The sequence below is a fragment of the Alligator sinensis genome, unplaced genomic scaffold (assembly GCF_000455745.1).
Source record: "Alligator sinensis unplaced genomic scaffold, ASM45574v1 scaffold273_1, whole genome shotgun sequence".
NCBI classification, from domain to species: Eukaryota; Metazoa; Chordata; order Crocodylia; family Alligatoridae; genus Alligator; species Alligator sinensis.
In genome coordinates, this window is record NW_005841943.1 from 2,972,057 (window position 1) to 2,999,556 (window position 27,500).

The window sequence follows — 27,500 nt, forward strand, 5'->3', positions numbered from 1 at the left end:
TGATCAGGGGTCAGCAGGGCAGGCCCTACGAGGAGAGGCTGAGGGACCTGAACCTGTTCAGCCTCCAAAAGAGAAGGCTGAGAGGGGATCTAGTGGCAGTCTACAAACTAGTCAAGGGGGACCAGCAGGCATTGGGAGAGTCCCTGTTCCCCCGAGCACTCCTGGGAGTTGCAAGAAACAATGGACACAAGCTAGCGAAGGGTAGTTTCAGGCTAGAAGTGGTGCTGGCTCCTTCCCTGGGGGTCTTTAAAAAAAGGCTGGACAAACATCTGGTCGGGGTCGTTTGACCCCAGTACTCTTTTTTGCCACGGCAGGGGGCCAGACTAGATGATCTCCTCAGGTCCCTTCCGACTCTATGAAACTATGAAACATGCCCAGAAGAGGGATTGCATCAATTTGACCTGGCTCACCCAACATCTGTATAGATTTGGCACTTCAGTGGGCCATTTTGGTGCTTTTATGTAATAGCTAATTGAATCGGTTTTAGATAAAAGCACCAAGGAGCCCTGCTAAAGTGCCCAAACTATACAGACGCTAGGAAGCTGGGTCAAACTAATTCTTCCTCTTCTGGTAAAGTACTGTTTTTATTGTGGGAAGGGTTTCCCATGTCTGTCAGTGCCATGTATGAGTTCCCATTTTTACCATTTAAACCTAAAATAGGGGCTGCTTGACTAGTATAATTGAAAGAAAAGTCTGGTACAACAGAATGGAGTCAATCCCATTGAATATAAATTAATCAACTTGGGAGAGACCTACATTTAGCAAGTAAATGAAAACAGAATTTTTTAAGCTCTATTTGCATTCAGTTCCAAAAAGAAATGTGACAAATAAGAAGTTTGCAAATGCTCACATTTAACAGACCTGCCACTGGTGCTAGATTCCATTCCAACTAGTGAGCATGTAAATGGACTTAGGAACGTTAAGTGTTCAGCTGCATTCCACCCTGCTCAGATCCCTGAAAATCCATTAATGGATCTATTTACTTTGTAACAACTACTATCTTAGTCTTAGTATTGAGTCACAATGGGCGCAGCTACATGTGCAATTAATATGAAACAATAAACTCCGGTGCTTATTGCTCCAGAGTTTATTGCTTCCAGAGGCACTGTTTGAACATGCGCCTGGGACCACAACACACTGAGCTGTGATGGAGTAGCCCCAGTTGGCAGGGGGTTTTGTGGGGCCAGCCTGCCAGCCCAGGCAAGCTCCTCCCCTGGGTCGATGTCCTCCCCTCCTGGCTCAACTGGTGCACAAGGGGGCTCCAATGTGGGACAAGCCAACAGGTATCTCCTGCACTAAAGCACCTTCATGCCCCAGCCAGCCAAGGCAGCATCCTACATGTGTTCTGTTGCAGTGAAAACGAATTAGTTTACTCCAGCCTAATAGGAGCACATGTGTAGATGTGCAACATTTACTGTGGAGCTAATTAGTCTACTCTGCAGTAAACATCTCATGTAGATGTGCCCAGTGAGGTGTAGGAGGATAATCCAGCCACTTTTTATATTAAGAGCTTTTCAGGGCTTTGACTGTGGTGGAACAGAATTGCACTTAGGTGCTTAAGTACATTTATATGCCTAATGGTTGGAATAGAATTTGGCCTTTGGTTTATCTGAAGCTCATGTAACTATACCTCATTTAAGAAAACAGAAGTTGCTTGTAACTTGCTATCTTGGGGCCTATTAACAGTTTAATTACACATCTTGGAAACCCTGTCCAAGAGCAGGGTAAATAAGTGCATGGGTAGTTATCTCATGCTAACTCCCTCCTACTATGATTACGCTACTAAGAACAAGTACCAAGGCTACTTTTTAAAATGAGGGTGGGCTTGTATATACAAGCTGTGTGTTAAGGATGAGCATAGATCAATAGCAATGCAACTCAAAGGAAAGGAGAATTCTTTCTTTGTCAGCGATCAGGAGTACCAGAAACCTCCACAATAGTCACATTCCAAATGTGCATGTGTAGAATCTTAGATTAATTAGAAATAATTTAAAACATAGAAGGTGAGCTGGACCAGAACCCCAGAGCTCCAAGCATCCTGAATCTTGCTGCTTACCATGATTTGAACTTTATAAATGTATTTATAAATGGTAAACAGGCTTCTCCCTCAATATTTGCCCTGTTTAATGAAAAACATTCTTCCCTGAAAAATAACTGGTTAATCCCAAGAGTTTTTTGATTGAAAAAGGGAAGGAAGCTAAAAAAATATTGTACTGGTAAACAATGCTTAGGTAGGTAAATCAGTGGGGTTTTTACTATAAAATTCAGGGCTCTGTGGTTACAAAGAAAGCCTCCTTCTCACCTGACAAAGAATGTGTTGCATTTGAACACTTGTCTAACTTTATTCCAACTAGGTAATTGAGTCTAATAAAAGAGATCACCCCCCAAAAATTGTTCCCTCTTTTTGAACCAGTTGAGCTATAGTGTTAAATTTTCTCTCTTCAGAACTGATATTTAAATTATTTAAAATATTGGGAATGGCATCACTATCTTGAGAAATCCTCAGAAACGTTGTGGCAAGTTTTTTGAGAATAATGTTGGGTATATAAAGAAAGATGCTGAGTAATCCAGAGATAAATACGACAGGTGAAGTATTCACAATGACTACGACCCCCAGAAACAACGATTCGTTTAGAGGAAACTGCTGAGTCATGATCTGCAGAGTCTGTTTAGTATACCTGTAACAGAGCCGTTGAACATTTTGAACTTCAATGGTAGTAAGACTTTTAATTAAGAAATGTAATAAGGCAGGGTGTGGAATTTTTATAAATCACTACTACATTTGAAAACAGTATCAGCAAATCTTACTGGGAAGATCAAGAGAGTAAATACTTGAAGTAATGTACTTAGTCATAAGACAAAGGATGCTGTTTCCTAGTTAGAGAAGTATAGAACTAGATTACTTGCTTATATTTTTGCCAGTAGGAGTACCAAAAAAAGAGACAGGATTTATTTGCCGAACAGGTTCCACTGCATGGTACACCAATAGAATATGATTTTCAAATTTACTATGTAGTAGTGATGGATACAAATTTAATGGGCTGGAGCAATTCATTTTACGTGAATATTAATTCCAAGTAGTTTGATTTTAAAACATACTTTCCTAGGCTTACAGCCTGACAATTTGTAATGTTTCAAGAACATAGTATCTATTTCAGTCACAGAGCTTGGCAAGAAGTATCTGACACTTATGACACCAGATACATACCTTTTATTTGACAGGAAATACAATAATTCTATTACCTTAAATTAGGAAATATCTGGGTAAACTACAGTACTTTAGTAGGTTAACAAAATACAAAACTCTAACTGTTTGAAAGCAACATAACTGAACCTTAAGGCAAATGCATTTTTTTCTTATTTTGTATTCTTTTTGAGAAGGTGCCAAAGAAAGGGAATGAAAAATTATTCCAAATTTTTAATTAAGGCCCCCAACGTGTAAATATTGCTTTTTGCTGTGTGGATTCTAAATGTCAGTGATTCCCCTTTGTACTTTTTTTTAACAAGATAATCCACCCTTTAAAAATTATCAGCTTGTCATCTCCAGTAGCAGAGGAAAAAATACCATATGGCTACATTGTTTGTGTCTTGTTTCCTTTTCATTATGATTAATATGATACCACAACAATAAAGCAGATTTCACTGCCACAATTATGATCTGCTACTTTTTAGGTGTATAATTCTATCATTAAAAACACACTCCATTTGGAAATTTAGTATACATGATTTTTGCCCAGGAGCATTTCAAGAAAAACCTAATTCTTCAAAGCCAGCCAGTAAAGCTGTTTTATGTCTGAAAAGTTGTGTTCTTTCCTAACTTTGTGCATCGGGTATTTTTATTTTAGCAGTCCACAGTATATAGTAATTATATTTTTGCCTTTAAAAATAGCTAAAAAAATTAAGTAAGTATTTAAAACTTTATAATTTGTCTGCATTTTATTTACTTTCACTGTTTTTAACTAATTTTAGCCTTATAGAAATCTAGGCAAGACATTAACAGTAAGTAAACCTACTGTTCTGTAACAATAAAAAGTGCACAAATGTGCATTTTAGGTAAGGCAGACTCATTCTCATTTGGTGCTAAATAATGCACATCTATAAAAGTTTTAAAAAATTGCTCAGATTTTACATATATAATTCACTTGATAGACTGATAATCTTTCAAATGAGTGATGTCATGCTTACTCCTGAACTACTTTTGAGGGATTTTAATATTATGGATGCCAAAGAAATGGTAATTTTCACCTTAAAATTAATAATAATACATATCATACAATGTATTTTGAAATAAATGTAACAGGATTAAGGTCAAGATAAAAGTTCCTTGTCTTTTCGGATTATAAATAAGACCTATAACCTTATTGAGTACAGATGTATATAAAGATCGGTGAAGATAGGCAAACTTCAAAAGGTTTGGAGGTAATGTTAGACTGGAATACTTCCCTGAATTTATCGCAACCTCCAATAGAAATCTGAATGAAAATCTTTCAAGATGGAGTGGAAATAGCCAGGGTCAAGATTTCTTATGTTTCCAGATTTTGTGTCAATTTCAAAGGCTTCTGTTGCCATTCATTAAACTCTTTCACTTTAAACTTTCAAAGTTCATACTTTATTCCAGCTGGCTTACTCAACTCTAGTACATTCTGGGTTAGCAATGACAATACCCACTAACATGTTTGCCAATCTCAATATTAAAATCTTCCCATTGCATTTTGCAAGCAATAACTATTATCATGATTTGCATGATATTTCCAGTGTGTGAGACTATTACACTAACATTTATGGCAAAATTATAAAAGATTTCATGGCAGTCTGTACAGCTATTAAATAGTGCTTTTAAACATAAAACTAACATTAGTAACAATTAATTTTAACGTTGCTGAAATGGAGGCTTGGGCCAGATTATAACACATTGAATGGTGTGCTAATGCATAGATCTGGACCTGAATTACTGTATAGTGTATCCCAGAGGAAGGGATAATCTTTATCCATTTCTTATACTGTACCATGTACTACGGTGCTTGACAAAATAATTGATACGTGGCATAAAAAGAAGAAATAAAACCTGCTGCTGCCAGCTATTGTAAAGTTGCTTTATTTTTTGGCTCAGTTAAGTAGTGCAATACCTGTATTTTAGAATGAGAACATTAGTGACTCCATAGCTCGTGGTCATGATTTTGTGTTCAAGGGTCATTATAATAGCCATTAAAAATATTTTCCAGGCCAAAACTGTGTTTAAATGAATGTGAACTGATGCACACCAACAAGCCTTGCAAGGTAATCTGATTCGCTATTTCATTTCTCTGGTTTTACATCTGTGTAACTCCATTAACTCCCTATTGGAATGACACAGTTTTGAACCCTTGCAGTTTAGACTAAAGTCCTTTGTCTAATTTTTGTGGCACACCTCAATCCATGTGAGTTGTTATCTAACCACTGAAATATAAAACTATTTTCAGTGTTATTCATGATGCTTACTGTTCTTTGCCATTTTGGATTAGACAAAAATGTACCTCTTTAAATAAAATTTGTTTCTTCAGCTATATTGCAGCTAGGACTGTGACTTGCTAGAGACCTGGTTCCAGTCCAGATATCCTTAAGGCTAGGGACAGACATTACACACAAACCAGTTTAAGTGATCAGGAACTAGTTTAAACCTGTAATAGAACAGATGTTCAGTGCACACAAACGAGTGTGAAAATGGCTGAAACTGGTTTTGAGAAAAACCTGGTTGAATGTAGCAGCATACTTAACAGATCTGGATCAAACCGGTTTATGTAATGTCTGACCCAGACCCCTTCCTGGTTTAAGTTAAACAAGAGTCACTCAGCATCCCAGATGCTTTGTAGCCCTGGGCAGGGAGCTCTGCTCCAGAGAGCTGGGCTGGCCCACCCCCCCTGCTCCCTGGCTGAAGCTCCAGCAGTGACAGCAGGCACAGCAGTGTCTGCCTGACTTCCTTCTGTCCCCCCACCACCACCCCACCACAGCACGGACCATAGCCAGCATGTGGTATGCTAGCTAATGCTGAGAGGTGTCTGTATAAGGCAGAGAGGACAAAGGCAAACAGAACAGTGTCCGCTTATGGCTTTTTGGAGCTAATCAACAGGTCAGCTGGTAATGTCCCTCCATTCCTTCCTTGGAAAAAGTTAAAGATGTCTCATTAGTTCAAGCTCTTCTTAGAGAGGCATTTTTCTTGTGTAACTCCCTGCTTTGTAACTAAATGCTGTGCATCTCATTGCTGACTCCCTCACTGGTGTGGAGCAGCAGGCACCCCTCCCTAATCAGAGTGTCCTGCTGGGAGCTGGCCACAACCCCCTCAGCTCAGCACTTTGGATGGGAAGGGAGGGCTGCTCTAGTGCCCACCGGCTTCTAACCTGAGCCACTCCATACATTTCTGGGATGTCTGTGCAGTTACAAACTGATTCAGCCTAGTCAGGTTAGACTAACCTGCAAAGATTGACTCAGTTCAGGCTCAGGCCTTTTGAATGTCTGTCCCTAGCCTAAGAGACACTGGCATTGGGTTTAGAAACCCTAGTGGAATGTTCTGTTACTGTGGTTGTATAGCTGCTGATACCTAAGGTAGTGTACTCAGAGCCAGCAGAATTATTTCTGTATAGCAGTGCATTATACTGTTTAGCTACCCCCTTATTATTGGTTCGTGGGCTCTGTGGGTTTTGTCGTTATGGAAGCTTGTTTGATCAATGTCCCACTAGTGATGATATGCTTACTTCCAGGGTCAGAATGAAGTAGAACAAACTTGTAAAAAAAAATCCATAGTTCAGATTTAGGCAACAGCTAGACATAAACATATTTTCCCTTCTCATGCTCCATGTATTGTAATTTTCACCATCATTATTTGAGCCTGTCTATTCATTGTGGGGAAGCTGTACCTTTACGCTGTTGCTCATTGCTTTCTTCAGCCAATTAAAATCATATAGCTCCTTCAGAATTTACCTCTTTATTTGTTTTCTCCTGTTGTTTGGGGGTTTTTTTCATTTTTTGATCACAGCTCTTGTTGTATCTATTACCTAGTGCTAAAAGTTACCATTCCAGTATACATTCAATCCATCTTCCATTCCCTCTTTCCAAAATAGACTATCTTTTTCATAATCTGAAGGAAACTTTACTTTGGTTATATTTTTCTAGATAATTTTCATAAGCATATTTACCTCTTCATAACTTCTAGCTTCTTTCACTTCTCTTTATTGAGTTTCCCTATTTGTTTCAGCCATTAAAAAAAATTCATGCCTGTTTTTTAGTGCTTGCCTCACAGCTTCAGTTTTCATAGAATCAAGTCTCTAATAGTCTGCAAAATGCTTGTTGTACTTGCTGAACATCAGAGAGTGGTTGACTGTCTGTCCATGATTTATGAACTGTTCATGATCTCATGCTTGATTAAATTCCTGAAGTGAATACATCAGCTCTTATATGAAAACCTTACATCACACTGACAAACAGGTCGAGAGCATGAGATTCTTATTTCTCCTCTTATGAAGGAAAACATCCAAGGTGCAACATGAATAATTTTATTTTGCTTCTGATATTTAACAAAGTAATATAGGTTGTTGCCATCCCTACCACCCAGTAATAGTGTGTCAGGGATAACTTGCTCTCACTTTTTGTATTTTCCTCATCCATATTCTTGTGTGCATAAAATTCTTTGGCTTTGAGTGTCTGGTGACTTTCTGTTATCTTTTACATTAAAGTACTGTTCTGTAAGGCTATTGAGTTCTCTTTACTTCCTTTATCTTCCTTTTCATCTTTTTACATACAGTACTGATATAGTGATTTGTGTGTGCATGCGTGTATATGTGCATGTACATGATCCTTCTACCAAATGAGTCTACTTAGAACTGAACTTCTAGCAACAAATCCTTTCAAGCGTTAGTTTGCCTCAGTGATTTCTTAGGAAGTTCAGTACTGTGCATCCTAGTCTCCCCATTCTACTTCTGAAGAGAGTAGACAACAGTTACACTGTTGTTTTTTGATTAATCTGGCATTGTTTTGGCTTAAATCCTTTCTCACAATCTTTTTCTTCATCAGCTTTCTTGTTTTCTCAACTTAGACTTCATGCCTAACAGTTTCTGTATATTTGGTACTGGACAGCTTTTCCTATGACTTCTGGTTTCTGCAATCCTCTTATCAATGAGCCGTTGTTTTTTCATGTTTTTTTCCAGTTGGCATCATATTTATTATTGTAGGGCAGGCTGTTGCATTTATGACTTTTTGGGGGTTTATTGCCAGATTTTTTTTATATTTTATATTTTATTTTATACATAAAGCTATCTCTCAGTCTCCTCCTGTACTTTAAATCCATAAAAAAGTTTGTCTTGTTTTTCATGGAGCCCTTAGGACAGACTGCACCAAATCCATGTTTATAATATACATTTTTCCCTACTCAGGAATGTGTTTCTTGTTATCTTCATAAGGGCCACATGTCTCTCTTTATTGTTGTCCTGCTTCAAACTGTAGAAGTCTCTCTTAAAAGGTCTTAATTTACTACTTCTGTAGAAAATCTTGTTCCTAATGTAAGTAACTTGTGGTTGGACTCTGAACTTGATTCATCAGATTCCATACACAGTTATCTGTCTGTCTGGTGACTTGTCATTGAATTCTGTTTCTGGATAGTCTGGCATACCTAAAAGTCAACTCCACCAGATCTCCCATTTGTTTAATTGTAGTAGTAGTAATAATAATAGTGCTAGTAATAGTGATAATAATATCACAGTAGTGCTAAGATACTACCATTGTGGCCTCAGTGCTTGGTCCTACCACAAAGATCTTAAAAACTTGAAAGCAAAATAAAAGAAGACTAGAAAGGAAAACTAGGAGAAGAGAAGAGTGGTCTTATGGTTTAAGACTCTATTGTTCTTCTTGTAGTCTCCTATAGTATGTTTCCTTACTAGATAGTAACCTACAGCCATTATAGAACCAGTCAGACTGAAATATTTCACCTTTTGTACCAGCAGTTTTTTATCCTAAAAAATTATTTTCAAAAAGAGTGAATTGTATTTCTTGTTGTTGCAGCCCCAACTGTATGTTCAACTGGAATACTTGCCTTCCATTTTTATTTCATTTTTTCTTGTGGATGGTAGAGTACTTGATCATTATTACCATATGAGATATAACTTTACAGAGTACTAAAGTATGGTACCCTTGAGTCTGATACTACCTACTAAGAAACTTTATGAAGTCCCTCTCACCTTCTTTTCCTTTTTCATGTCCTTGTGACAAGGTACTTAGCAGAATTTGCAGATTCATTGGAATCTGACTGGGCTGCACCATGAGTGCTTCTGCTATGGCCTTGAACTTGCAACTTTTGGGCTGTCAACAGTATCAAGGTGAATTGACCTAATCAAAGAATTGGTTGTGTTTTTGCAAAAAAAAGCACGAACTCAAGTCCTTAAATCTAGGTATTGCATTTTTAGTTGTGCAGTAAGCTTCTCTGCAAAATTGTCAAAATGAAGGTTTGGGGTTGTGTTTAGAAGTTTCTTTAAAAGAATAATTTCTCTTCTGCTGAGAAATGTGTGTGCTGCCTTTCAGGCCAAGTTTAGTGATGGTGTGATCCAAACCCTTTGAGATCAATGGAGAAGCTAACAGACTTAGGATCAATCTAATGGACTTAACTTTAAAAAAAATGGGACTCAACCTGTGTAGACAGACTTTCAATAGGAAATTTGGGGGTTTTCAGCCGTTGAAAGCATGTTTAGGTTTCTAAATATGTATTTAGGAACCTAACCTTAGGCTCTTTTTTTCAAAATCTCACAGCTAGATTTTATAATGTAGGTTGAGATTGAGATAAGTATAGGTTTGGATATGTGGAAATGACACTTGCTTTGTCTGTGGAAGACTTATTTCATCACTAGTATTGCATCCTGCATTTTTTCTTCCCAGCAATAACCACTCTGCTTTTTACAGAACAGAAATGCCAAAGTGCAGACTGTTGCCCTATCTTATTCTTTCCTTAAGCGTGATTACAAAGAAAGAAAAATATCAAGGCTTTGGTAGGATTTACAAAACTAGCCTGGAAAACTGTTGTACATATTTGACTTTAAACATTGTAAAATAACCTGAGCTAATACCATCTTGGCTTGAGATGAGACATTTGAGTCCTAAACATTGATCTGGCCTGTGTGACATTTAAGGACCATCACCCCAGAATCCGCTCTTTACTTACATGTAGAAGAAATTTGCAGGGTTTTGTCTGACCAGTATGCAAAAGGAAAGGGCATTCTCTAAGCCTTGTTTAACAACTAAGCATTGCTTACAGTACTCTTTATTTTTCCCCACCCTACCCCCTCCTTTTGTAGAATCACATCGGGAATTCCTTCACAGGCCTGCTTCTGGATATGTGCCAGAGGAGATCTGGAAGAAAGCTGGTAAGAATTGTTTAAAAACATGAGCTTAGCATTCTGGCAGCTGTGTGCAGTTGTTAATGCACTGATGTGAGGAATAAAAAGAAAGGGCTCACTAGTAACAAAAAGATATTGTATTTAATAATCTTAAACTGGAACTGATCAGTACATGAAATAATCTTTATAATAGAAGCATCTGCCTCTACAGTTGAGGGTTATCAATACCGCTATTAAACACCTCTATTTTCAAGGGTTATAATGGCTTCAGGCTGAAATTTGATACAGTATATCTTCAGTCTGTGAGCAATTTTTTAAAATGGCATTATTTAAGTTTCAAGATTTTTCAAGCCTATTAGACTCACAGGAGGAACAAATAAATGCATACATTTTAAAAACTGGTAATATGTATACAATTCGGGGTCATAATGTGAAAAATTCTAAAATTTTTAAAACTTTATAGATTCTAATCAATGATAAGGTCTATGTTTATAGACCTCATATTTTCAAAGAAACACACAATGTTACATCTGCACAACTGCACTCAAGCTTTTTGCACCAACATCTGCATGCAACTATGTCCTTGATGTTGCAATGTGATGTATGCAGCTAGACATGGGTTTGCAGAGTTCCAGCACTTTGCATGAGTATAGAAGTACACTGGCATAGATCACTTTTTAAATGGGACCAGTATTTCTTTCCCAGACTAAGTGAGTCAGTGCCCTTAGCAGACTTAGGATGTTGCCATTCTGAGTAGATGAATTTAGCTACCTGTTTGGGTAGATGATTCAGCTACACTTTTCCCTGATTTTACATGTGCAAATGTCCACTCAGTTGTACAATTAATTGTGTATCCCATTGCAGCCTCCTTTGAACATGTGACACATCATGATTGAATGCCAAGGATACAATAGTTTCAACATTTTGTGCTTTGTTTGTCTGGTAACTGTTTTTCATTAGAATGTTTTACTTATTATGGCACGATAATGCCCAAATGTTATAAAGGCATGTTGAAGCAGTAGACCCGTCATTAATGTATTGTGGAGTCTTCATTTGGAGCGCACATGTTTGTTCATTATGTATGAAAGCATGTTTCATGGAACTGTCACTGTTCATACAGAAATTAACACAATTCATTCAGTCCACAAATTTGAATTCCTATGTCCAATGAAAATCTAACCCTTGAAACGTGATGATGATGTATGTCAATGACATATTTGTTTTCTTTTTACTTTATTTATGTTAGTATCTTAATGTAAAAATAAGAAACAATGATCAAGCATGCTGGTGTCCAAGAAAACTTCATTTAAAGCAGTGATATTCAGAGGAATTGCTGAAATCTCGCTCTTAATTTTTCGAAGGGTCTCTAGGTTTTGCTGTTTAACAGATTCTGCAAACAATTTGACATATCAAATGATCTGTGATTTGTAGGCACAGTAAAAAGGAAGAAAATGATGTTTCATTCCATGTAAGAGATGGGTTTGAGCTGCAGAACTTGGATTGGGTTCAGCTTTTCAAATGCCCTCAGGAAGTGAGGCTAGATCTTTAGCTGGTGTGAAGGAGCTATAGGAATGAATGCCTTGTGAGCATTTTTTTTGCTGGGTTGTTGGCCAGGGTTTTTAATTTTAGCCCATTTCTAGTCATAACTGTGTTTTCTTGCTAATGTGGATTTAAATGAGACTGAATGTTATTTGAGCGTATCTTCTGATTAAGAGACAATAATAAACTCTTTGTAATCATTATGCTGCTTTTCTACAGGAAGCATGTGTCTGCCATCTTTATTTATATATACATTCACAAAACCTGCAAGCTTTTATAAAAAAGAAAATCTTAGACTTATATCTTAAAAGGCACATATTAATGTTGTCTATCTTGTATGGTGCCCAACTTGAGACACTGAAGCCCTGATATGAAGAAATGATGAGTGGTAGCCATTTCCAGTATTATTCTTAGTCTTTGAAAAGTAGAGTATTGTCTGTCTAGGAAAGTAAAATCCCCTTCTGCTTTTTCCATAATCTTTGTTGCTCAAGAATTTTGAGTTTTTTATTTTAAACTGATTATCAAGTCTGCAGTGCTTGCCTGCCTGTAAAGTAACTTTAAGTATTATAGGTTATTTATAACACTAGGATGTGCAAAAAATCAGTATTTGTGTTGCTGAAAAATACCCTTCATAAGGTAGCATTGTTTGGTTGTACAGTATTGAAACAACAATGTTGTTTTGTGTTTGAAAAAGCTAATAAGCTTTTATCAGTTCTTGCCTTTGTGGCTCTGTTATTACTTTTCAACACAGCATTTGATTTATCTGCTAACCATTCTTAGTCAAGTGTAACTGTAAACCCAAAATACACAGTTCACTGAAACTAGAGACATTCATTTTTCTTCCACAACTTTTGTGGCCTATTTAATGTTTTAAACATTTGGGTGATGCTATTTTGACCTTTTGAAAAACATTTTATATAATTCAGAGTTATATTGAACATTGAATAATTTTATATAATTCAGAATTATATTGTATCACACTGTACCTAGGTTGGGAAGAAATAAGTTTGGTAAGCAAAATATAAACAATTTATATTTTATAAAACATTAAATTAGAAAACTTGGTCAAAACAAAGATTTAACTGGGATTTTTCTAACCATTTCAAAGACTAAGCTTGATAAGCTTGTATGACACAGTGATAGTGTATCATACACATTTAAATTTTTCCCATTCACAGCAAATTCCATAAAAAGCATAGAATTTTTCACAAAAAAAATCAATTCTGTTAATAACTGTCGTTCATAAGATGGAAAAGGTCTGTATTTAAGTTGCCTCAGTTTTATAAAGATGGTAATAAAACTGCATCTGTGTGTTTGCCTGTGTATATTTCTTTTCAAGCGATCAGTGAATGTTTGCAGTTGGTAATAAATATTCAAGCACCTTGCAAATGTCCTACCAATTCCCTTTGCTGATCTGTGTGCGCCTGTGGGACTAGAATAGGAATGCATAATTTAAATATAAATTGCCTGATTTGCATATACAATTAGTCAAGCTGCAGCTTTGATCGTAAGCAAAAATTATTGTCCTGTATTGCCACTTAGATAGAATTTTAATTCACCTTGAATATTCAAAGTAAATTAAGTCCTAGCTGTCTCGTTGAAGGGTATGATTTTTCCCTCTCCCTGGTCCCTCCCCCTAACTACATTTATGGTAGAGTAATATAAGTGCATATTTTCAGCCTCATAAAAATAAAGGAATAAGTTTTATCTCATACACGTCTCCCCTTTCCCCCCCCCCCCCCCCCCCCCCCCACATATCTTTTTTGGGGCAGAGACTAGTTCATTCATGAATGGAGCCTACACTAGGAATTCTTTTAATCATTTTAGCAGTTCAGATAGTCATTTCGTTTTTCACATGTTGTACTGTAAAATAAGTACTTTTTGCAACACGGGGGTGAATTGAAATAACCCTTTAAGTGATGCTACTGTTATAAGAACATGATACCAAGTATAGTGTGCATCTCAGAACTTACAAGTTGGGGCATTATGGACTTTAGTATATGTCTATAAAATATATCAAAGCATCTGAAATACTGTACATACCCAAGGTAACCATAGCATACTTGTAGCGCTTATACTTTTAATCCACAGTAAAACATTTTATTAGAAATCTATGTTTTTAATTAAACAGAACATTTAATTAAGGTGCTTTTTAAGTGGGTGAAACAATTAAGTGCAAATACTTGAATGAAACATGTCATAATTAGTTTTAATAGAGTGTTAATTGGTACTAGGTTTGCCAAGTTAATAAGTACTGCTTATTAAATTTTCAATTAATCATTGTCATTTTGCTTTGAATAAAGATGAATATTAGATAAACTAATTCAGAGGGAGGATGGTTTCCTTGTTAATTAGAGCAGTTAATTTTTTAAAAGAAGAAATTACTTGTTTTAGTTGTTAATTGAAAGATTGTACATTAGTAAAGTCTTTGCACTCTTCTTGCATCAAAAACTGAAAACTAATTCATGACAGTTTGCATGGTAGAAGGTTTGGTACTAATTCATACTAGATACTTTAGTTGCACTGATTTGTATGATCTGAAAACAACACTTAAATTCAGATTTAAAGCAGTTGCTCACATGTTCAGTTTTAAGTGTGTGCCTAAGCTGTATTGACTTGTATGTGCTTCAGAAGTTTGCTGAATCAAGGACTATATTTTTCAAAATTAAGTCTTGAGTTGGAACAGAGTTTAGTAGGTAAATTGTAATACAAAGACACAAATGTAAGGATACAAATGTTAAGACACAATTTAAAGTGAAATTTTAGGTTTGAAATCAGAAAATTATATACTCAGGAAATAATATTAAAAAGACTAATATCAGATTATCTGTTTAATACTGATATTGTTTAAACACTTAAATGAATTCTGAGTGCATTTCCATTATTCTTTACATCACATGTTTATATACCAAAGAACCTGTTTGGCTAGATACAGACATTCAAAAAGCCCGAGTCAGAGTTGATCTAAATTATGCAGTTTTCTGTAAGCAGTGTAGTTTAGATCAGTAGCAAACAGAAAGCACAAGCACACATTCCCCACCCCCACCTCCTTTGAGGGGGGGCATATCTTAGACCAGGTTCTGCCACTTGCCAGTCCATGTGTGCCAAACTTGTGCTCTATCGTGGGTATAGACTAGTTTTGTGTGCCAGACTCCTGTTATGGGTATAGATCGGTTTCTGATCACTTATACTGGTAAGAGCGTAATGTCTGTACCTGTTAATGTCTTCAGGGATGTGTCCTGCCACTACATAATCTGTAAACCAAAATGTTACAGAGTTAAAAATGCCTACAATGTCACTTCACATTTAGTTATTTTTACAGAATTCTTTTGTAAGTGTAGTGCTCTTCAATATAAATTTCAAAGCAAGATATTCATAAAAGATACAAAAGGATAATTGAAGATCAGAGACTTCTAAATTTATAGAAATAATCACCATGATATCTGAGTACTTTGTATATTCTTCAGCTGATGGGGATAGAGAGGAAGACTAGCTAAGTGTTCTTGGGGAGTTAAGTTCTTCTTTTTCCTGCTCCAGGAAGTGAAGAGCCATAATATAGCAGAGTGTACGCTGCTTTTATGCATTAGTCCCTCTCAACAGCAGTCCTGTACCATTATGCTTACGAAGACTTCTTGACTTGTTTGTAGAGGAAGCTGTCAATGAAGTAAAACGTCAGGCGATGGCCGAGTTGCAAAAGGCAGTGTCAGAAGCGGAACGGAAAGCCCATGATATGATCACTTCAGAGAGAGCTAAAATGGAGCGCACCGTTGCAGAAGCCAAGCGACAAGCTGCAGAGGATGCACTAGCTGTTATCAATCAACAGGAAGATTCCAGTGAGGTAAGGACCACTGAAAAGGGGACTTCTATATTTACTCCCAAATAACCTTAGAAGATCCTAGCTGTCAGAGTCTGAATCTAGTCTGCTTCTTTCAGTAAACAATTAAGTTAAACAGTTGCTGTTCATTTGGCTTTTTTTTTTAATGTCATTGTCAAAAGCCAGGGATTAATTCCAAATAATCAAAGAAAATTAGGGTTGGGAGGACATCAGGAGGTCATCTAGTTCAACCTGCTGCTCAAAGCAGGACTACAACCAACTATATCATCCCGGCGAAGGCTTTGTCTACCTGGGTCTTAAAAACCTCAAAAAGTGAAAAAATATTGTGAATTAGCTTTAACCAGTTGGGTAGAATTAGGATATGAATAATGCATTACTAGGAAATTGGGAAACTTAGGATAGGTCTACACTGCAACTCATAGTTACATACAGCAGTGTATCTTTAACTAGGTAGGTCAGTAGGTACTGATGAAGTAGCTGCAGCAGCACGGAGCTCAGGGCAGGCTAACCATTGGAGTCCTTTATCCTGTTCCTCAGGCAGGTTTTGCAGGAAGCTCCGATCTCTGTGCTGCTGCCCTTAAAATACTCTCTAGAGATACCTGAACTAGTCATCTTAAGTACCAGAAGCCCCATAGTCATATTAGTAGCTCCCTGTCTGATTCAGTTAGCCATCATGGCTATATTGCTTCTAGTACCTAAGCTAGTTCTGTGAGTTCTTTCAGAGATCATGGTGCACTGCACTGATGTGTTACCAAGCTAGCAAATTTTAAACTGGGTCAGATATACCTGAGAAACATCTTTGATAGCAGTATATACATAGACTGTATATTTTTAGATCTAAAAGTGTATTATTTTAAAACATTTTAATCTACTCAAATTGGTGATTGACGTAACGGAGAGTGAACGATAAATCATAATGACATTTTAACTTCCGAAAAAGGCGACACTGAATAGGCTTGGAACAGGGTAGCTAAAATGTAGTTTATTTGCCTTTCACAGGCTTACTGTAGGAAAAGATGTTTATGAGGAGTTGCAAACCTGCTTCCTTAATTAGAATGTATTACTTCAACCACTGGGGTTGTGTGAGAGCTGAAAGATAGGACAAGTGTATTGGCAGGAAGAAAAATAAAACAACAAGAAACAAAGATTAAATAGAAACGAGCATTTTAAACCTCAATTCATACCTGAATCTGATGGAAGCTTTAATTTTTTTTGTGGGATGGGCCATATGGTAGCATATCCAGAGGAACTCAGGAGTGAAAGAACAGTACACTTATTGATGGTGATCAAGAGTTTTGGGTAAAACGAAATTCTGTATTTTTTACAGAAAGAAGAAGTGCTAAAATCCACATCAAAAGGAGACCCTTGATTAAAAAGTCCTTATAACCTGACACAGTTTATTCCAGTTAAATATTACCAAAAGATCATCTGTTACATAATCCTCATTTCTGGATTGCCACTTTATGAAGATCCCATAATAAGATATTGTAACTGAGGGACATTATTCTCATAAACTACACAAAGATTTTAAAGAAAGTAAAGAGATTTTTTATGCAAGTCAGGGATAGGCTACCCCTGGCACGTGTGCCAATTAGTGGCACATGGGGACATTTTCCTCAGCATGCTAGGAGGTGTGCGAGGAAATTTTTTTTAGAAAAACTGTTTTGTGTTTTTTTAAAGCTGCTGCTCTCTGGAGCAGCCACAAGTTCCAGCACCATGGCAGGCACTGGCGGCACAGGCAGGGACACAGCCTACACCCTGCAGACCCTGCCTCCTGGCCCTGGCCCGCACCCTCCAGCCTGGCCCGGCCCTTTGAGGGGAGCTGTGGGTGGATGAGGCTGAGGCCCGGGCAGGCACTGCGGAGAGCCCTTTGCTGGAGACTCCCAGCTGGCTCAGCCTTGAGCGCTGCCTGCCACAGCTGTTCCCAAGGCCTGGGTGACTCCTGCAGCTGGGCCTTAGCACCAGGGGCAGCTCTGCCCCACGTGCACTGCGCACAGGGAGGCCAAACCTAGAGCCTGGCGTCATGCCCTGGCCAAGCAGCGTCCCCTCACAGGCACGGCAGCTGAGGCCCATCCCCATGGAGATGCATGGGCTGAGCCCACCTCGAGTGGTGCTGGGCACAACTGCCCACTGCGGCCCAAGTCTGCGGGGCCCTGGGGTAGCCCCCACATCCCACCCAGCCCCTGCTCTCCTCTGGTTGCCATCTTTCCAAGGGCCCAGCCGAGTCAGCCTGCCTGTGGCACCGCCCCCTGTACCTACTTCTGCTTATGCCATCCAGGCCCTACCCTGAGCACCTGGCCCCAGTGCCTAGCATCCTGGTACTGCCCCTGCCCAGGTGGGATGTGGCGCCTGTCTGCCTGAGCCTTGCTGGGCCCGCCCTCCCAACCCTGGACCCCCAGGCTCCCCCTACTCTGAGACTGTCAGGGTGGCCTGAGCGCCCCTGCCCTGGCGTCTGCTGCTGCGGTGTTGCTGCCTCCCTCCCGTGGATACTGCCCTGGACCAGCGGGCCCAAGCCACAGCCAACAGCAATGGGAGACCTAGGCGGCGAATGACACACTCTCTTTCTCTTTTTCCTTGTTTTCTCTCTCTCTTTTTTTTCTTTCTTCTCTCTTTTTCTTTCCCCCCTCTTTTTTCTCTCCTTTTCTCTCCTTTTTCATGTTTATCTTCTTTTTATCTCTCCTTTTCTTTTCTCTCTCCCTCTTTCTCTCTTTTTTCCCTTTCTTCTCTCTTTTTCTTCTCTCCTTTTTCTGTCCCCCTTTTCCTTTTCTCTTTTTATTTTTTCTTTTTCTCCTTTTTCTGTTTACCTCTTTCTCTCTTTTTTATATCTTCTCTCCTTTTTTCTTTCCTCTCCTTTTTCTCTCTCTTCTCTTTCTTTTTCTCTTTTTTTCTCTCTCTCATCACAACATACTTAAAAAAACCCAAAAAAACACAAGAACAAAGGTGGTATATGAAGGGTTTTTTTTATTGTCACCAGATTTAGAATTTTTAGAAAACCTATTATTTCCTTCTTTTTTTCTTTTTTTTTAAAGCAACATTTAGGTTTATTAACTATAATAATATGCAGTGCATCCCACCATGTATCCACTACCTCAGTTTTGTTTTTCTGTCATGCCGACACTCTGGCACGTTACAAGGTAGACATTTAGGTTTTTTTCAGCACTCTGACCAAAAATGTTGCCTACCTCTAATTTAAGTTCTACATACTGCAGAGAATGAGAAAAAAATATGTAATACTATATTTTGTGTGGATATATATTTATGTACATTATTGTAAAAACATTTTTAACACACTCTATTAGCTAGTAATGTAGAAGAGTGACTTAGGTTGAAAGATTCAAATTAGCTAGTTGCAACACTGCAAAAGTCACGAGCAGATAAATCGGTGGCATACTGCAATACGTAGCCATAATTTGAGTGAGCATAAGAGTTTAATTCATACCAGGCTTTTCTGGAGATGAAAGACTATTGTGGGCTCATTGGATGCCCTGAGTTCCTCCTTAATGTGTAACAGATGAATAACAAGGAGACAAAAGGAATTGATTTTCAGCCTCTGAAAGTTTCTCAGGAAGAAAGAGACTAGGGGAAGTGTACATACCCTTTAAGTACTAACTGTTCCACTGCACAATTAAATGAGACATAAATTCAATTTATTGGCATTTTGTAGCTAAGATATTTGAGGATTTTTTTTCCCTGTAGTATGTTCACAGGAAGAGTATTTGTTATGATCATTAAAGTGCTTTCATTGTCATGTGTACATACAAGAGATTCTTATTATGAAAGCTGAAATTTCAAATGTAAACGCCTAAGAGGAAATTGTAAATTATGTCTGTTTAATGAGTCAATGTACAGTAGGATGGCTAGCTGCAACACTTGTCTGCCAATATACAGAGACCTTTCTACTACAAATACATGTATATTGCAAGAGGCGCATAGTGTGCATTCTGAAATTTTACCCCTGAACAATAACATTTCAGAAAGTGGCAACAGAGTAATAGCCATCTTTATTTTACATTCTAGTTTTATTTCCAACCAGGATGACAACTTCCTGCAAATATAAATAAAACAATGTTTTTTTTTAGCCTAATGTCAAAGAGATATGGATAAAAAATGTATCCATTATAGCCAGGATCCTGTGTATAAACAGTGTTTGCAGGCACTCAGTGTTCACAGCCCTGTTTATCCTATCCTTAAGGAAGAATCAGCCCTCCTAGCAAGATCAAGCCACATCTTAAAATATAGTTTAAATAAAATCTAGTGGCTTCATCCCATAGCTGTGATTTTATATAGGCATTAATGGTAAAATCAGAATCCATAGGATTACTCAGATGTGTGAGGGCTGTAGAATATATGAAACCAATTCAGCAGAAAAACTAAAGTTTGGTTCAGATTTTTGTGTGCACACATATTTCTATGTATATTACAGAGGGGGCTGGTTGCAATACCTACCTCTAATAGCTAAGATGTATTAGGTCCTCAATTTCAATTGCTCTTAATTTTACCAAATCCTAGAAATTGAGTGAGATTTCCCATCATTACCCTCTGACTTCTTTGGAAAGGTATAAAAATTAGTCAGTAACTTGTTTGAATAAGATCAGAGCAAAATAGTTTTGCCAGTGTTTTACAATGGATGGGGGCTTTGGGGGGGCGGTTATTGGGGGTGGGGTGGAAGAGTTCTAGTGAGATTCAAGTTTGAGGCAAAAATAGAAATGTCTTCTAGTGTCAGCATAGGTTCTTGCTCTTGCAGTGAAAATCCACCCTTATTTGGTCATGGTATAACCCTCTTTGAATTTCTATCTGCACAGGGTCAGTAGAGCTGGTTACAGGCATGGTGCTAAAATCTTTGAATTTACATATACAAATATGTATGAATTTACATATTCACTAAACCTGTTCCAGCCACACACAATTTCCTATGTTCTTAAAACATTTAAGCATAATTTCAGGCAAAGTACAGCTCTAGACGTAGGGGTGATATTAACAATAGCTGTTGCCTCTCTCAAGTCTAGAGAAAGGCATAATGAACATCACCAGTTATTCTAATTCACAGTAACTTTATTCAACCTTCCCTGAGCCATAATCTAAAATGGTCAATGCACAGACAGCTTTGACTGCTACTCATTCTGCCTTTGATGTGTCACTTCTCACCCTTCATTTGCTCTTACATGGAAAACTAAGTAGGGACACATATATCACCAGGGACTGTAGCTTATAATGCTATTATAAGTTGTCTGGAACCATGGAACCCTGGCCTGTTGGGAACCTTTTGGTGATACTACAATGAAAATGCTTAATATTAATGTCTATATGCTTGACCATGCTTTCTGTAATCACTTGACCGCATTCCCTTCTGGAGTGAAAAGCCATGCTAAGATTTCAAATTTTGTATAGGTTGTTCTTGTATGATCTAGTTGGGAACAGTCCTGCTTTGAGCAGGGGGTTGGAGTAGATGACCTTCCAACCCCAACTTTCTATGATAGATATAGAAATAGATACAAATACAGCTAAACATCCTAGGAATTTCATAGGATTCTTCAAGGCTTTCTGATGAGTTAAACAGAGAAAACTTGTCTCCCAAAGTACATTTTGATCAAAGACAGAAGAAAGCTGAACAATGTAAAGCAAAGGGAGATGTGAGCAGTAAGGGAAGATTTGATAATAAATGTGAAGCTCTGCAACAATGAAAAAGAAGAAATAAGGAGAAAATACAGCATGGGAGAAGGTAACTGTGCACAACTGCCCTTCTCAAAAGTGCTTATTATGTCGTCTTATACTCATCTAGTAATACAAAACCAAGCACTATAGAATCATAGGGAGATGGACCATAGGAAATCACCTACCTGTTCTTTTAAGAACAAAAGAAGTTCCATATTGGGTCAGAGACAGTGGTCCATCCAGCCACAGTGGCAGAAGGAGATGCTATAGAGGGAAAGCATTGAACCAGATATCTGTAGAGCAGTGGTTTTCAACCTGTGGTTTGTGGAGCCCTGGGGGTCTATAGACTATACCTGAGGGGTCCATGAAAGATGACTATGATCAATCAAAAGTATATGAATACCCACACTTACAGTTGAAAGGGGTCTGTACCTCTGGTCGAATTATTTTTAGGGGTCCACAAGTGGCCTTAATTAATTTCTGGCTCAACCAGATTCCTTGCCAAGTATTTTTGTTTTTGCTTAAATTGTTGGTTCTGTTTCCTTAATAGTATCATTCCTTCCATATCTGTATCTGTAAAAATATCAATTTCCATGGCATTTCTCCATGAGCATGGAGACAGGCCTAGACTCACGTTTTTGGTTTTAGTTCTTTGAATGCTACAAGTTCCAAAGTGGGGTAATGAAGTCAAAGACATTTGGTGTTGGAAGTAAACAACTGCCTCTTGGGGTGATTGTGGGTGTAAAAGCAGCAGGACAGGAGCAAGTCTACCTGTCAGCATAACCATTTCAGAACCACAAATGATTTCTTTATAATTTCCTTGCAATTACATAAAAAGGGAAACTAGGCAAAGGATGATCCCTTCATCAGTAGCTGATTTGGCTAAGCACTGAAACATGTGTGAGCAGCCTCCTCTTTAATAATGGCTGTGCTTGCTTTGGCTGTGATGTAGCATTGTGCAAATCAATTTTAATAGTAAGAGTGAACAGTTTAGCAAAGAGACTTACTGCCCAGATTACTGAAAAAATTAAAACATCTGTCTTGCTTCTCCAATGAAAAATGCCCCTGAAAAGTTTTATGCTCACAGTGTTTTATGTTCTTCACTGCTCTTGACGAAGGACAACATAAATGTTAAAGTTCACTTCAGCTAAAGCAGATGCTATTTTTTTTGTCTTGACATCTGCTTAGATTAAACAAATGTGTAACTTGTTTTAAGAAGTGTGTAGTGTTAGGACTTGTTTATATTGCATTTGTTGATGACGTATGTGAATATCACCCTTATCTTACACTATGAAAACAAGTGGCCCTGGTCTTATGCTGACCTAATAGTGGTCAGAATTCTATCAGCTAGTCACTCTTAGTCAACCTTTTAGGCTGACATGTAGACAAACCCCACTTTTATGCCCACTGCAAAATAAACACTTTCTTAGGTTAATGTATTTTATTTGGCAGTCACAGCTTGGCTTCCTAAACAATAAAACATCAAGGGTTTGTAAGCCCTATGTATTTAGCTGTCAACTGTTACCTAATAACAGATTTCTGCAGCTTTAAAACAGCTTTGCATGTACTTAGATATTATGAATATCATTTTCAGCGAAAATTAGTAGTGCAAGTCCCATTAACTCGGAGGAGGGCAAAATGTGGCCCGCGGGCCAGACTGGGTATGTGGCAGACTCCATTTCCCAGCAGTGTCAGCCCATGCTGATGGCCAGTTTCTATGGAGGCCCCCGGAGTGGCAGAGCAGTGACAGCGCGGGACCTGGGTTCCTATAAAGATCAGCCCAGCAGTGCTGGCAGGATGGGGAGCTACTCCAGGGCCAGGATTTTGCAGCGGTGACAGCATGGTCCAGACCTGAGATCCACTGCCCACACACCCCAGGCAGGGGCTACTGGGAAATGGAGTCCAGCTGCTGGTCACATCCACCATTTTGCCACCCCCTGAATAAACTTCTGATGGGGCATGGTTGAAATTTTCAGTACCTCCAAATCCTTTGAGGCCTCTTAGAAAATCATGCTTGACAGTGGTAAGTTCTATCTAAATATATGTAGATTATTTTTAGAATGCCTTTTTATAGCATATCCCTCTTTTATACCACTGTGCACTCAATAAATCATGGATATTTTGTTTTTCTCTTTATTGATTAACCTATGGTGCCAGGTTTCAGATTCTCTCATCCCTTACAATGACTGTAACAGTGTAACTTCCACCAGACAGGCTCTTGCAGTCTAAAATTTCCTGGCTCTTACACCACAAGAGCCAGGAAATCCAAGCTCTTGTAGTGTAGAAAGATTTAACAGTTGCATCGGTATCAAAGGACACTGATGTCACCTATTCCAATGTAACTGTTACATCTGCATGATTCTGTAGTGATACAGGTGTAGTAAAATTATACCAACTTTAACCCTGTTTCACTGTGTCAAAGAGTAATTTGGCTCAATTGTATCATGCAGATGTAAGAGTTAAATCATAACAGCTGATGTCTGCTCCCGAGTGGCAGCTCCCTCTCCTCCTTTTAAAGCAAGTAAAAAGTATATTTTGTCCAAGTCCTAAATACTATACTGTGATTGACTTTCCTAGTGCAGTGGAGAACATCAAAAACTTTGGCAAAAGTGATACTGCATAGTATGGCAACATATTTCTTGAATACTTTAAGGCAGGGGGTAAGGGGTTGTTTCCTTGCCTTTTTTGTATGAGACCCATTTTGATTCTGCACAGAAAGTGTTAGAATAAATTAAATATTTAAAAGAATATTTAAAATAAATATTTAAAATATCTGTAAATATATATAGTTTTTAAGTTGCCCAATGGAACCAAGATCATGAGGCAAAAGAGTTAACACACAGCCGAGTGTGAGAAGCCTCAAAGATAAAGACTGCAGAATAATATTTAGTCCAAGAATTTTCACAAGGACAAACAAGTTCCTGAGTTACTAAATGGTTTGCCAATGTGCTCACAGGGTAGGATAAAAAAAAAAAAAAGAAACCACATTTTGAACAGTGATAAAGCTATTATTTATCTCCAAAATGTGGATCTAATGGTACAAAAAAAGTAGAGCATTTGACACAACAGGCAGTTGAGTGATTTAAGCTATTGGGACATCAGGCTAGTCTTTTTGACAACCAGAAAGATTGTAGTCGTCCAGATTCCAGTCCCAAAGGACTCTGTTTACTTAACAGTTTACCATTAGAAGTATGTACTATAGAAGTAAAGAGGGACTTTACCATGCTGTCTCTGTACAGAGCTTAACTAGAATCTCCAGCATCTTTTCTATTTGAAGCTGGTAAACCTTGAAATACAGTGGGACTAGAACCTAGAGGACCAGCTTTTGTCTCAAACTTTTTGAACAAAGATTAGATGTGTTTTGCCAGTTGTAGGAGATACATGGAGTGTCATTCTGGGTAATAAAAATGTAACCTATGAACCAGATTTAGGGCCAGATCCTCAGCTGGACTTGTGTAGCCAATCTCCATCAAGTTAATCTGTCTTTGAAGTCAGTAAAGCTAAAGTTGAGTTATGTAAGCTGAGAACCTGGCCTTCTGTGTGGCCCTAGGCAGAGTACACAGGAGGATCATAGAGAGGAGTCTTATCAATCAGCATGGCAGATTCTAGTTTTGGCCGCCTCTGGAATTCTAAATGCAACAAGAATTGATGTTGTAGAATATTGAGCCAGTACTTACGGAGTTATACAAAACACAGAATCATGTAAATTCCTTAGTTACATAATTGCCTTCTAAATAGATAAACTTCCCTCAATTTCTTAGACAATACTGCTACAATATGGAATGTATGGCACACAGTACTTATACCTTGAAATGTGCCTTCCCAATTAATAATAGCCTGTTAATCTATAAAAGAAGCTGTTGTGGGACAGTATATTGTATGTCTTAAAATATAGATATTATGACAATGCAAATGTCCATATTCATTCATTTTTGCTTATGCTAATTTACACTTAAGAACTGCTCTCTAGTGCTTTTAAATACAATCATTTTGTGCCTAAATGTGAATCATAAAATGAAATAATTTAAAAATGAATGTTATGTGCTTTTATTCCCACAATTACACTAAAGTTGTAATGACCTGTTAAATTATAAATGATATGTGTGGTGGACAAAAGCATGTACCAGCCAATGTATGCACATTAAGTAATCACTTAGAGAGCTGTAGAATGACTTGTAACTTAATAAAATCTTGCACTCATTTAGCAAATGTTCAAAGATCTATACAGACTGATGATTAACATCTGATATTGAAGATAATAAAAATAAGCAGTCACAAAATACCCTTGAAATGTAAATGACTACTTATTTACTATCACTAAAAATGGATTTAGGATAGTGTCTGCTGCATGATCTCTCTTTTATTAAGACTGGGCCAGAGGTCTAGATGTTTGAAGTCCTAGGGTGGGGTTGGTGGGGGGGGGGCAGGGGGGAGGCTTTAGCCCTGCACCTCCCAAACCAAAAGCCTTTCCTGATATCAGGAGAAAGGGATACACAAGGGTTTTAGAATCCTATGTTGAATCTTGGGATTGCTTGTAATATGTCACTGTGCAGATGTGTGAGGAATAAACACTTCAGATAAGTGTGAGTTAGCACATCAAGTTCAAACTTAGAGGGAGGCGAACAGAAGATGTTTAGAAGATTCTTGTGCTAAGAAATTTAAATAGATATACACAACATTTTCCAGCATCAAAACCAAGGAATTTTACCATGTGTGGTCCTGATGCTGTAGTCAGATCAGCATAAGGAAGACTCCTGCACCTGTTCTGTGGCAAATGGATTCAACAGCGTAGGCAATAGAGCTTTCCAAAGACACTTTGATTGTAGGATAAGAGGAATATGAGTTGTATTCAATGCTGGAAACCAAAGACCGTTTCCACTTCAACAGTAACTGTAGGCAAATATGCTCCAAGTAGAATTGCATCTCACTAGTTACTATGTAAACAGGCCTAATTTATTTATATTATAGGTTTTTTTCTTTTTGTGAATAAGGTGTTTTTTAATTGACATATATTTAAAATATAGTGAAGCTATCCTACTGACCCAAAGCTGGTAGGATGGTCTTACTTTAGAGCTGAGATTAAGCAGAATTAACCTGAAACAATGAATACTGAATCAAAACCAGGTGATGTCAGACATGAAGTCTGAATTCCCAACAGTTTAGCTACAAAACACATCTGTTTCTGTGCACTGGTAATTCCACCTTTTTTAAAAGTGTTTTTAAAGATGGGAACAATTTTACAAATTGAGGGGGGAAAAGTCCCCAACACATGTATTTGTAATTACCTGGTTTAGTCTGTGTTTAATCGTTTAAATTGAGAATGCCACATACATCTGATTTCAATCTGGAGGACAGTTACTGTTCTTGCATCTGCCAAAAAGGTCCAGTGCCAGAAAAAGGTTAGAGCTAACACCATGATGTTGTCCAAAGAAGCCACTTGATTCCAATTAAATGTTTAATTTCCTTAAAATATTGCTTTGGATTTAGGTCTTTGTTCTGTTCTGTAATCAGGATTTTTTTTTGTAGTTTAGGAATATTACTTTTAGATTGGCTGTGCTCCAGCACCTAGCTGGCATACTGTAGTAAAACAAACAGCATGTGTATTCGGTGGTGGCTTTCCTGTCCTGTAAAGATTTAGCAACTGGCTTTCTCACTAGTGAAGTAGTCTTTATGCTGACTCCAGTGGTGCTTTTTAAATGGTACATATCAAGTGTTTGCCTAGGTCTTTGAAGGATAAGAGTCTTAACTGTTTTTCCCCCCTGCCTCTTATTTTCTATGTAATTTTTCATCCTTTTTTTTATATTTTTAAATAAATCTGGTAGACAAATCCATGTGAAAATGTAGGTCAGTACTTACAGGTGATTAGCCTGGTGACAAGAGCCAATAATCTAAAATGATGTGCTAGCCTAACTGATCACAAAAATAATCTTGACGCATGTATGCCACAAACAGAATCCAGAGCAGTGTTCCTCTTGCTTTCTGTCCTACTTTCTCAACACAAAAATTCTGATGGTAACTAGTGCATCTGGTGGAGTTCCTATGACCCAGATTCAGTCCGTGGGTATCTTCAGTATTTGTTTTACCACCTAGACTAACCATCCTTAACTTAGTTGATCACTAAT

General features: G+C 37.9%; 1 protein-coding gene across 11 annotated transcripts in view; it reads left to right on the forward strand.

Moving 5' to 3' along the window:
• The window catches only part of RUNX1T1 (RUNX1 translocation partner 1), a 141,847-nt gene that overhangs the window by 110,199 nt on the left and 4,148 nt on the right, over positions 1 to 27,500 (forward strand). For 9 of the 11 annotated variants that reach the window (XM_006019998.3, XM_025199407.1, XM_025199410.1 and 6 more), the window contains 2 exons: positions 10,311 to 10,379; positions 15,539 to 15,729. In XM_006019998.3, coding sequence (XP_006020060.1) covers positions 10,311 to 10,379; positions 15,539 to 15,729 — 260 coding nt within the window. Of the gene's footprint in view, positions 1 to 10,310; positions 10,380 to 15,538; positions 15,730 to 17,053; positions 17,163 to 27,500 lie in introns of those variants that run through there. The other 2 variants (XM_025199411.1, XM_025199406.1) reach the window with 2 other exon arrangements.